This window comes from Scyliorhinus canicula, chromosome 7 (genome assembly GCF_902713615.1).
Source record: "Scyliorhinus canicula chromosome 7, sScyCan1.1, whole genome shotgun sequence".
In the NCBI taxonomy this organism is placed as follows: domain Eukaryota; kingdom Metazoa; phylum Chordata; class Chondrichthyes; order Carcharhiniformes; family Scyliorhinidae; genus Scyliorhinus; species Scyliorhinus canicula.
The window spans coordinates 18,688,639-18,701,491 of NC_052152.1; the positions used below are offsets into that span (position 1 = coordinate 18,688,639).

At 51.7% G+C, this 12,853-nt stretch overlaps 1 protein-coding gene across 1 annotated transcript in view; it reads left to right on the forward strand.

The window, feature by feature from the left end:
- The first annotated feature begins 12,066 nt into the window (after positions 1–12,066).
- ripk4 (receptor-interacting serine-threonine kinase 4) overlaps positions 12,067–12,853 on the forward strand; it is a 54,292-nt gene continuing 53,505 nt past the window's right edge. The window contains exon 1 of the mRNA XM_038801453.1: positions 12,067–12,435. Coding sequence (XP_038657381.1) covers positions 12,254–12,435 — 182 coding nt within the window. The 5' untranslated portion in view covers positions 12,067–12,253. The remainder of the gene's footprint in view (positions 12,436–12,853) is intronic.

Genomic DNA, 12,853 nt, shown 5'->3' on the forward strand with positions numbered 1-12,853 from the left:
CTTCACGATGGCGGAGGCGGAAGTGACCCCCTCCCCTGCGCATGCGCGGGGATGACGACAGCAGCCACTGACGCTCCGGCGCATGCGCGGATGTCCGCCGGCCGGCGAAGTCCCTTCGGCCCCGGCTGACGTGGTGCCAAAGGCCGTTCCCGTCGGCAAGCGGGACGCCAACCACTCCGGCGCGGGCCTAGCCCCTCAAGGTTAGGGCTTGGCCCCTAAAGGTGCGGAAACATCCGCACCTTTGGGGCGGCCCGATGCCAGAGTGGTTCACGCCACTCCATCACGCCAGGACCCCGCGCCCCGCCGGGTAGGGAAGAATCCCGCCCCAGAAGTCTAATCAATTGGAGCCCTCTATCCAATTGCTTCTGCTTTCCCCTTATCTTATATTCTGTGTATTCAAATATTTATCCAGTATATAAGCGATATGTATCTTAGGTAAACACTGGACCATTACTGCCCTCTGATTTTCTGAGTGGCCGATTTTTTGAAGTCACCAATTTATTACAATTGTTTTGAAGTTGGTGACTGTGAGTCATGTGAGTGCTTCTGCATTTAAACAAATAATGATAACATCTGTTATCGTTAAACTGGTCAATCGTTAAACTGGTCAAACAGTCCTGCAGGCAAAATCCAACCATTGGGATATTGCAAAATACAAACATGAATTCCATCAAGAGTAGTCCAATTATGGCCTCTGCTGCCAGAAACACTTGATTTATTCCTCTCCAGTGCAGTCAAAATGTGACTGCCCGTCTGTATTTTTATTGTTCTCCCTATTCCGAATTTTACAACAAAAAACGTACCTTTGATCAAATACAACACACTGGTCTAACACAAATATTTTATTTTCTGAAATACATTTTACCATTTATTTTCTTTGGTATGGGTTGAATTGTTGATTTTGTTTTTTTTTCTCTCTGGGTCTGGGTGGGAGGGGACGGTACATCTTGGTGGGAGGAGCCACCCGAGCTAGCTAACTAAAGTCGGCTAGAGAACGGAGGTGATGTGAGAGGAGGGCCTGCGGACATTGGAGCCTGGTTAGCAGGTTTAGATGGGCCTATGAGGCGGGGGGTGGGGGGGGGGGGGGGTGGGGAGGGATCGATGCTGGGAATCATTTTTTCGAGAGGAAATGTAGAGGGGGTCTTGGGAGGAGGGGAAGAGGTTAGTCAGGTGTTTCACTCTGGATTTGATGGAAGGGCTCGAGGGATAGCGGTAATGGTCAGCAAAAGAGTATGCTTCCAGATGGAGAAGGTGGTGGCAGATCAGGGGGGTAGGTATGTGATTGTGACAGGGGCGCTGGAGGGGAGGTTAGTGGCGCTGTTAAGTGTATAGGGTCCCGATTGGGGCGATGTGGGATTCGTAAAGAAGGAGTTTGGGGTCATCCCCGAGTTGGACACACACAAACTGATAGTGGGGGGGAGGGACTGGAACTTGGTGCAGGATCCAAGGTTGGACAGGTCACGGCCGCGCTCACTGGTCCCATCGGGGGGGGGGGGGGGGGCAAAGGCGTTGGCTGGCCTCATGGTGGAAATGGGAGGGGTGGACCCTTGGAGGTTTCTGCACCCGAGGCAATGGAAGTACTCGTTTTTCTCAGCAGTCCATAAAGTATACTCGCGGATCGACTTCTTCGTGGTGGGGAAGGCTTTGCTGGCTGGGGTTAAGGGGTCGGAATACTCGGCAATTGCAGTGTCAGATCATACCCCACATTGGGTGGACATGGTACTGGGGAAGGGGGTAGCGCAGAGGCCGGGGTGGAAATTAGATGTGGGGCTTTTGGGGGACCAAGGGTTCTGTGATAAAATTGAAAAAGTAATTGAGGAATATGCAGGTTTCAACTGTATAGGTGAGGTGTCTGGAAGGCTCTAAAGGCGGTGGTGAGGGGTGAGGTGATTTTGTTTAAGGCCAGAATCGACAAAGAGGAGAGATTGGAGCAGCAGAGGGTAATAGACGAGATGTTGGAGATAGATAGGAGTTATGCAGAAGATGGGGACCCAGCAAAGCTGGAAAAGAGGAAGGAACTACAGGCGAACTTTGACCGGCTATCTACCAGGAAGGCGGTGCACCAACTGAGACGAGCAAGGGGTGCAGTTTACGAATGTGGTAATAAGGCGGGGCAGGTCAGCTCAGGTGGGAAGCAGCAGCAAGGGAAATTGTGCAGGTGAGGGATAGGGCAGGGAAGTTGGTGGTTGCTCCGGGTCTGATTAACAAGGTTTTTGAGGAATTTTATGAGAGGTTGTACAGGTCAGAGCCACCTGGGGGAGACCGTGAGATGCAGGAATTTCTAGATGGGTTGGAGTACCCGAGGCCAGGGGAGGGGGACAGGGCTACATTAGAAGGGGCGATAGTGGAGCAGGAGATAAAGGATGCGATTGGGAGGATGCAGTCGGGGAAGGTGGCAGGGCCGGATGGGTTTCCGGTGGAATATTATTTAAAAAATCAAGGATAAACTGACACCCCTGATGGTGGGGATATTTGAAGAGGCGATAGGGAAGGGAGTGTTGCCACAAACTTTGGGGCAGGCATCGATTACCCTGTTGCTAAAAAAAGATATGGATCTGACGGAGTGTGGATCGTAAATGCCCATATCACTTACCTTATGGACGCAAAGGTATTGGCGAAGGTACTGGTGGGTAGGCTGGAGGAGTGCCTCCCGAAGGTGATAGGTGAAGATCAGACGGGGTTCGTGAGAGGGAGACAGCTCTTTTCAAACGTTAGAAGGGTATTGAACGTCGTTATGGCACCGGCAGAGGGGAAGGAAACAGAGGTGGTTGTGGCATTGGATGCTGAGAAAGTGTTTGACCGGGTAGAATGGGAGTACTTGATGGCAGATCTGGAGCGGTTTGGGATTGGACCAAGATTTGTGAACTGGGTAAAGCTATTATATAAGGAGCCGAGGGCGAGTGTCCGCACAAACAACATCAGCTCGAGATACTTTTCTCTCCACCATGGGACGAGGCAGGGATGGCCTATGTCCCCCCTGCTGTTTGCACTCGCGATTGAACCGTTGCCCATCGCATTAAGAAGTTTCGGGTGTGGAAAGGAATAGTGTGGGGGGGGATAGAGCATAGGGTGTCCTTATATGCCGAGGATTTGCTGTTATACGTGTTGGAACCGAGTGTGTCGATAGGGAGAATATTGGAGCTGCTTCGAGTGTTTGGGTCTTTCTCGGGGTGCAAACTAAATCTAGACAAGAGTGAGTATTTTGTGGTGTCTCAACTGGGGGTGGGGGCAGTCTCCCTCTGTCACTGGCGGGTCGGGTACAGGCGGTTAAAATTAACATGTTGCCGCAATTTCTGTTTATTTTTCAATGCCTTCCAATTTTCTTGCCAAAGGCTTTTTTTCAGAGAGCTTGAGGGAATGATTAGTTAGTTCATATGGGGAGGGAAGGTGGCCAGAGTTAGAAAGGTGCTGCTACAGAGGGGAAGGCAGGCAGGGGGTTTGTGTCTTCCGAATCTGATGTATTACTACTGGGCGGCGAATGTGGAGAATGTGCGGAGCTGGGTCAGAGGGGTTGATTCCCAGTGGGTCGGAATGCAGGACAGTTTGTGCAGGTGGTCGGGACTGAAAGCACTAGCAACAGCGCCGCTCCCGATAGCTCCGGTGAAATACTCAGGGAGTCAGGTAATAATAGCTTCATTGATAATTTGGAGTCAGTTTCACCAACATTTCGAGTTAGGGGCAGGGTCAAGGGAAATGCCGATTCGGGGGAACCACAGATTTGAGCCAGGGAAGTGGGATGGAAATTTTTGGAAATGGAAGGAGAAGGAGATTAAGACAATAAAAGATTTGTTTCTTAGGGGTCGGTTTGCAGGATTGAAGGAGCTGGAAGCGAAGTATCGGCTGGAGCAGGGGGAATTTTTTTAGATACATGCATGTTCAAAGTTTTGCCACAAAGGAGATAAAGAGCTTCCCGGTGGAGCCGGCCTCCACATTGCTGGAAGAGGTGCTGACGACGGGGACTGGAGAAGGGGGTAGTGTCAGCGGTTTACAGAGCTATTTTGGAAGAGGAGAAGGCACCACTGGAAGGGATCAAAGCAAAGTGGGAGGAAGAGTTGGGAGAGGATATGGAGGAGGGGTTCTGGTGTGAGGTGCTCCGGAGAGTGAATGCCTCCATCCCGTGCGCGAGGTTGGGGCTGATACAGCTGAAGGTGGTATACAGAGCGCACCTCACGAGGGCGAGGATGAGCCGATTCTTTGAAGGAGTAGAAGATGTGTGTGAACGTTGCCGGGGGGGGGGGTGAATTTCACTTAGTAATTCACACTGTATTTACTATTGTACTATTGTAAGCGCAGTAGCGTTACCTGACCACTAGGGGGAGTAGCTCTGGGAATGCTCAGGAGTTTGTACAGGGCTCCACCCTTGGCTCCGCCCACGACTCCTCCCCCTAGACTTCTGTATAAATAATCATGTCCAGAGCCAGCCTGAGTTCATCGAGAGTTCAACGGGTAACAGGCTGGCTCTGCAGTAAGTAGATTAAAACCACTGTTCATATCTGAAAGCACATGTCTAGTGAATTGATGGTTCCATCAATTTAATCTACTTAAGAACAGTCAGGATCGATCATGGAATCAGCCCTCAAGCCTGGATGCCTGGAACTCGACCCACAGGATGCAGAGGCTAAAGAAATCTTCTCCCACTGGCTGCGGTGCTTTAAGGCCTACCTGGCAGAAGCGAGCTCAGCCGAAACAACAGAGGAACAGAAGTTAAGTCTACTGCACGCGAGGGTGAGCCACAGAATCTCTACGCAACTAAACACGGCCGGTTCAAATACTGCAGCGCTGGCGATACTCGATAAGATGTATGTAAGGCCCATTAACGAAGTTTACGCACGCCATGTGTTCACGACTCACCGCCAGCGGCCTACAGAATCACTCGCCGAATTGCTAAGAGAGCTCAATAATTTATCAAATGACTGTAACTATCAAGCGGTTACCACGGCTGAACACAGAGAAATTGCTGTACGCAACGTTTTTGTAGCGGGCCTCAGGTCTAATTATGTGCACCAACGACTGCTGGAAAAGGGGGCCCAAGACTTAGAAACAACTGCGGAAATTGCTACCACGATGGAGGTCTCTTTGCGCAGCCTCACCTCGTTCCCCGCGGACCCCGCGACACAATCATGGGCCCCCGACCAGCGACTCCCCCAGGCCTGTGCCACGCGGCCGCCCAGCCACCATGTTGCCCCAGCCAGCCACTATGCTGCCCCAGCCAGCCACTATGCTGCCCCAGCCAGCCACTATGCTGCCCCAGCCTGCCATTTCTGTGGCCAGAATCAGCACCCGCGGCAGCACTGCCCGGCCCGCAATGCGACCTGCAGCAGCTACGGGCGGAAAGGCCACAACGCAAGAGTGTGCCTCGCAAAAAGGGCCCCAGCTTCCAACTCCCCAGCGGCACAAAGTAATCGCTCCCCACACCCGCAGGCCCGCGGGGCCCGAAACGCTGCGGCCTATGCCCCGACTCCGCCCCCTCCCGCCACATGCGATCCATGAGGGCCGCCATCTTGGAAAACCTCCACCACGCGGCCGGCCACGTGCGACTCATGGGCGCCGCCATCTTGGACGCCATCGTCCTCGCCGCCCGCCACGTGCGATCCACGGGCCCGACCTGCATCTCCACGCTCGGACAACTCGTCGGAAGAGTACGACTACGAACTCAGAGTGCAGTCATCACGGGGCCACTCCAGCACAGCTGACCGAGCCGCCGACTACCCGCAACTCAGCGCAGTCACTCTGGTCCAATCACGCCCGAAGCATCTGCGAAACCCAATGGCAGAGGTCCAAATCAACGGGTACAACACGCCACGCCTTTTCGACTCCGGGAGTACTGAGAGCTTCATACACCTAGATCTGGTAAGACACTGTTCGCTCCCCGTTTTCCCCGTGCGGCAAACTATCTCGCTCGCTTCAGGCTCCCATTCGGTCCAGATCCAGGGGCGCACCGCCGCGACACTCACAATCCGAGGCGCAAGCTATGCAAAATTTCAACTCTACGTCTTGCCCGAACTCTGCGCACCACTCTTATTAGGCCTAAACTTTCAATGTAATCTTAAGAGCCTCACCCTCAGCTTCGGCGGGCCCCTGCCCCCACTCACTATCTGCAGCCTCGCCACGCTGTGAATTTCCCCCCTCCTCTCTTCGCCAATTTCACAAAGGACTGTAAACCCGTAGCCACTCGTAGCAGGTGGTACAACCTGCAGGATAGGGTATTTATCAGACCAGTAGTCCGAATGCTTCTCAGTGAGGGGATTATAGAGGCCAGCAATAGTCCTTGGAGAGCTCAGGTGGTGATCGTTAAGACCGGGGAAAAATACCGCATGGTTGTCGACTATAGTTAGCCCATAAATAGATTTACGCTCCTCGACGCGTATCCCCTCCCCAGGATTGCAGATGTGGTAAATCAGATCGCCCAGTATCGGCTCTTTCCCACGGTGGATCTGAAGTCTGCATACCACCAGCTCCCAATCCGCCCGGAGGACCGCCACTACACGGCATTTGAGGCCGATGGCCGCCTCTTCCATTTCCTCCAGGTCCCCTTCGGCGTCACTAATGGGGTCTCGGTGTTCCAACAAGCAATGGACCGAATGGTGGCCCAGTACAGGCTGCGGGCCACATTTCCGTACTTGGACAATGTCACCATCTGCGGCTATGACCAGCAGGACCACGACGCCAACCTCCACCGTTTTTTCCAGACAGCACAGAAATTAAACATCACCTACAACAAAGAGAAATGTGTTTACCGCACAAACAGACTGGCCATCCTCGGCTACGTCGTGGAAAACGGAGTCCTGGGCCCAGACCCGGACCGTATGCGCCCCCTCTTAGAACTCCCCCTCCCCCATTGCCCCAAGGCCCTCAAACGATGCTTGGGCTTCTTATCCTACTACGCCCAGTGGGTCCCTCAATATGCGGACAAAGCCCGCACACTCTTTAAGGCCACACGATTTCCCCTGTCAGCTGAGGCACGCCAGGTCTTCAACTACATCAAGGAGGACATCGCCAAAGCGACCATGCGGGCGGTGGATGAATTCACTCCATTCCAGGTTGAGAGCGACGCCTCAGAGGTAGCTCTAGCAGCCACACTAAATCAGGCAGGGAGACCAGTCACATTTTTCTCCCGTACCCTCTCCGCTCGACACTCCTCAGTCGAGAAAGAAGCACAAGCCATTGTGGAGGCTATACGTCACTGGAGGCACTACCTCACAGGTAGGAGGTTCACCCTCATCACCGACCAACGATCGGTTGCCTTTATGTTTGATAACTCGCAAAGGGGCAAAATAGAAAATGATAAAATTCTTCGGTGGAGGATCGAACTCTCCACCTATAATTACGATATTAAGTATCGACCCAGGAAGCTCAACGAGCCTCCGGATGCCCTATCCCGCGGGACATGCGCCAGCGCGCAGATTGGCCGACTGAAAGTCATCCACAATGACCTCTGCCACCCGGGGGTCACCCGGCTCGCCCATTACATCAGAGCCCGAAACCTGCCTTTCTCCAACGAGGAGGTAAAAGCGGTCACCAGGGACTGCCCGATCTGTGCGGGGTGCAAACCGCACTTCTATAGACCAGACAGGGCCCACCTGGTCAAGGCTTTTAGGCCCTTTGAACGCCTCGCGATTGATTTCAAAGGGCTACTCCCCTCAACTAACAAGAACGTTTACTTTCTAAACGTCATAGATGAGTTCTCCCGTTTCCCATTTGCTATCCCGTGCCCCGACATGACCTCCCACACAGTCATTAGGGCCCTGCATAGCATCTTCACCCTGTTTGGTTTCCCCAGCTACGTACACAGCGACCGGGGTTCGTCCTTCATGAGCGACGAGCTGCGTCAGTACCTGCTCGACAAGAGCATTGCCTCGAGCAGGACTACCAGCTACAACCCCAGGGGGAACGGGCAGGTGGAGAGGGAGAACGCGACGGTCTGGAAGACCGTCCTACTGACCCTCCGGTCTAGAAAGCTCCAAGTCTCCCAGTGGCAGGAAGTCCTCCCAGACGCGCTCCACATTATTAGGTCCCTCTTATGCACAGCGACCAATCAGACCCCTCACGAGAGGCTCTTCATTTTTTCCAGGGGCACTACCACGGGGGTCTCACTTCCGGCATGGCTGAGGACACCGGGCCCGGTACTCCTGAGGAAACACGTCAGGGCACACAAAACCGACCCCCTTGTTGAGAAGGTGCGCCTGCTCCACTCCAACCCCCAGTACGCCTTCGTCGAGTTCCCTGACGGCCGCCAGGACACAGTATCCCTCCGGGATCTGGCACCCGCCGGATCTACCCCCACAGAAGGACTCCTCACCCTACACCCCATGTTGCCGCTCCCTCGCGCTACCGAGCCCACGAGCTCGCTCCACCAGTTCCGTGCACCCGCGCCGGCCAGCCCCCAGCGCCCCCAGTCCCCGGTTGAACCAGCTCGGACACAACCCTCCCTGGAGTCCGCCATCGTACCCCAGCACACAACACCCATCCAGCCACCACAAGAGGCTGCAACTCCGGTGCTCCGCAGATCACAGCGGACAGTTGGACCACCGGACAGACTGACGTTGTAGGCCACCACCCCGAATGTGGTGAATGTAACTTAGTAGTACATATTGCATTTACCAATACCATTGTAAGCGCAGTAGCGTTATCCGACCACTAGTGGGAGTAGCTCTGGGAATGCTCAGGAGTTTGTACAGGGCTCCACCCTTGGCTCCACCCACGATTCAGTGTTATGTGATATGGTTTGTGTCAATATTATGTCCTCGGGATGGCCTCCTCTCAGCCTGCTCCAATCCACCCCTGCAGATCTGTGTCTGGATGGGCCAGAGAGCTATTGGCCTGTTCTCCAAGGCAGGAATTCCTTCCAAACAAGGATGGAAGACTCACCTGCTGCCAATCAATGCTCATTAGAGCGCCAAATGGCATTGGGCCTAGTGGGGCTGGCCAGGATGCATTCCGTCCCAACTCTCTGGGTGGCAGGGATTGAGCTCCCACCGTCTGAAAAATTCAGGCCCATCTATTCCACATTCTCACCACTCTGGGTTAATAAAACGCCTCATGAATTCCTCTTGGGTTTATTTGTGACTTGTATTCATGGCACCTAAAATGGAGGCTAACAGGGAGATGAATCCTGGTCTTACCAATTCTCTTGCTGGCTTGCCTTTAGCACCAGATTGTCATTTGAAAGAATGACTAGGTTAAGAGTAGGGCCAGTCAAGGACAGTAGTGGGAAGTTGTGCATGGAGTCCGAGGAGATAGGAGAGGCGCTAAATGAATATTTTCCGTCAGTATTCACACAGGAAAAAGACAAAGTTGTCGAGGAGAATACTGAGATACAGGCTACTAGACTAGAAGGGCTTGAGGTTCATAAGGAGGAGGTGTTAGCAATTCTAGAAAGTGTGAAAATAGATAAGTCCCCTGGGCCGGATGGGATTTATCCTAGGATTCTCTGGGAAGCTAGGGAGGAGATTGCAGAGCCTTTGGCTTTGATCTTTATGTCATCATTGTCTACAGGAATAGTTACAGGAATAGTGCCAGAAGACTGGAGGATAGCAAATGTTGTCTCCTTGTTCAAGAAGGGGAGTAGAGACAACCCCGGTAACTATAGACCAGTGAGCTTTACTTCTGTTGTGGACAAAGTCTTGGAAAGGATTATAAGAGATAGGATTTATAATCATCTAGAAAGGAATAGTTTGATTAGGGATAGTCAACACGGTTTTGTGAAGGGTAGGTCGTGCCTCACAAACCTTCTTGAGCTCTTTGAGAAGGTGGCCAAACAGGTGGACGAGGGTAAAGCAGTTGATGTGGTGTATATGGATTGCAGTAAAGCGTTTGATAAGGTTCCCCACGGTAGGCTATTGCAGAAAATGCGGAGGCATGGGATTCAGGGTGATTCAGCAGTTTGGATCAGAAATTGGCTAGCTCTAAGAAGACAAAGGGTGGTGGTTGATGGGAAATGTTCAGCCTGGAGTTCAGTTACTAGTGGTGTACCACAAGGATATGTTTTGGAGCCACTGCTGTTTGTTATTTTTATAAATGACCTGGAGGAGGGCGTAGAAGGATAGGTGAGCAAATTTGCGGATGACACTAAAGTCGGTGGAGTTGTGGACAGTGCGGAAGGGTGTTACAAGTTACAGAGGGACATAGATAAACTGCAGAGCTGGGCTGAGAGGTGGCAAATGGAGTTTAATGCAGAAAAGTGTGAGGTGATTCATTTTGGAAGGAGTAACAGGAATACAGAGTATGGGCTAATGGTAAGATTCTTGGTAGTGTGGATGAGCAGAGAGATCTCGGTGTCCATGTACACAGATCCCTGAAAGTTGCCACCCAGGTTGATAGGTTTAAAGAACAAAGAACAAAGAAAAGTACCGCACAGGAACAGGCCCTTCAGCCCTCCAAGCCCGTGCCGACCATGCTGCCCGTCTAAACTAAAATCTTCTACACTTCCTGGGTCTGTATCCATCTATTCCCATCCTATTCATGTATTTGTCAAGATGCCCCTTAAATGTCGCTATTGTCCCTGCTTCCACAACCTCCTCCGGCAGCGAGTTCCAGGCATCCACTACCCTCTGTGTAAAAAACGTGCCTCTTACATCTCCTCTAAACCTTGCCCCTCGCACCTTAAACCTATGCCCCCTAGTAATTGACCCCTCTACCCTGGGGTGCATATATTGCTGGTGCATATTTTATACAAATTCAATTTTGCAAATATTATTTCATCTGAGGACCGTATAAAAAGTAAATGAACACACTTGTTATGGGCCAGGGGTTAGAGAACCCCAAAGTGTATAATGGAGTTCACCCGTGTTACGAAGGAATTGAGTTTCGGAGCCATGAGGTCATAGAACATAGAACATAGAACAGTACAGCACAGAACAGGCCCTTCGGCCCTCAATGTTGTGCCGAGCCATGATCACCCTACTCAAACCAACATATCCACCCTATACCCGTAACCCAACAACCCCCCTCCCCTTAACCTTACATTTCTTAGGACACTACAGGCAATTTAGCATGGCCAATCCACCTAACCCGCACATCTTTGGACTGTGGGAGGAAACCGGAGCACCCGGAGGAAACCCACACACACAGGGGGAGGACGTGCAGACTCCACATAGACAGTGACCCAGCCGGGAATCGAACCTGGGACCCTGGAGCTGTGAAGCATTTATGCTAACCACCATGCTACCCTGCTGCCCTCATGTTGCAACTCATGTTGCAGTTGTACAAAACTCTGGTGCGGCCGCATTTGGAGTATTGCGTACAGTTCTAGTCGCCGCATTATAGGAAGGATGTGGAAGCATTGGGAAGGGTGCAGAGGAGATTTACCAGGATGTTGCCTGGTATGGAAGGAAGATCTTATGAGGAAAGGCTGAAGGACTTGAGGCTGTTTTCGTTAGAGAGAAGAAGGCTAAGAGGTGACTTAATAGAGGCATACAAGATGATCAGAGGATTAGATAGGGTGGACAGTGAGAATCTTTTTCCTCGGATGGTGATGGCTTGCATGAGGGGACATAGCTTTAAATTGAGGGGAGATAGATATAGGACAGATGTCAGAGGTAGGTTCTTTACTCAGAGAGTAGTAAGGGCATGGAATACCCTGCCTGCAACAGTAATGGACTCGCCAACATTAAGGGCATTTAAATGGTCATTGGATAAACATGTGGATGATAATGGATTAGTGTAGATGGGCTTTAGATTGGTTTCACAGGTCGGCGCAACATCGAGGGCCGAAGGGCCTGTACTGCGCTGTAATGTTCTATTATATTCTTGCTGGCTTGCTGTTAGTGCCTCCATTAAACTTAGCACCAGATTGGCATTTGAACCTTCGCCTTCGGGATAAGGAGCTCAATGAGCCAGCCTTCCCTGAGTGCTCGAGGACGGGGTGCGTCTTTAGGGGTGTGGGGTTACACGGCCCCTCGATCCTGCAGGGAAAGCCTGACTATGATTCAACTGGGAGTGCTGAGTGAGTAAGTATGGTTTTTGCTGAACTCTGTGCGGGTTCAGAGCTGGGAGCTCGGAGGGGGAGGGGTTAAATGAGATTGGAGAGACCGGCAAATTCCTGAAGCATGGATAACCTCAGAACTGCAACAGGAAGTGAAGTCAGCAGTGTGTTAATGAACACACCTTGAACACCTGACCAGACAGATTGTGTCAGCAGCTATTGCTGAGAGAAGGAAAGGAGGAAGATACACGCAAACAACAACATCCGAAGGAGAGGAGAAGGAGTCTATTTTTGGGCCGGTGTGGGGGGTGGGAAAGGACCGTTTAAACTATGGAGAAACAGGAGAAGTCCTCCTGGAAAATGGGACTCTTAAAAACGTTTGATTCGGACGAGTTTGTGAGCTGGGAAAAGATTGGATCCGGTGGCTTTGGACAAGTTTACAAAGTTCGTCACGTTAATTGGAAAACATGGTTGGCCATCAAGTGTCCTCCGAGTCTCCACGTAGATGAGAAGTAAGTTGCTGACCTCGGTCTTGTTTTCACGGCTCTTAAGGGCGGAAAATCCTGTCCGTTATGGGCGCGTTGTTTGTTTAACTCTGTATTGATAATGTGCTCTTAAAGTCAAAATTGTTACCTGCTGTGTCTGAAGCAAACAGTGAGAATAGCGCATGTAAAGGCAGCGCAGAATTTTGAATTTCAGTTTAACCCTTTCCTTGCCGGTTTTATTTTATGGCTGATCCTGCTGCGTGTTGAATGTGGCCTGAGTTGACGCAGGTATTGTAGAATGACATTGGAAGAAGGATCCCATCGATGAATGTTCCCGCTCATGATTGTTCTGACATCTGAAAGTGGATCCCCCCGCAGTTCATTTCTTCCCAAGGTGCTGACACTTACTCAGATAGAGTTTCAGCCAGCCTGGTTGGAAACTTTC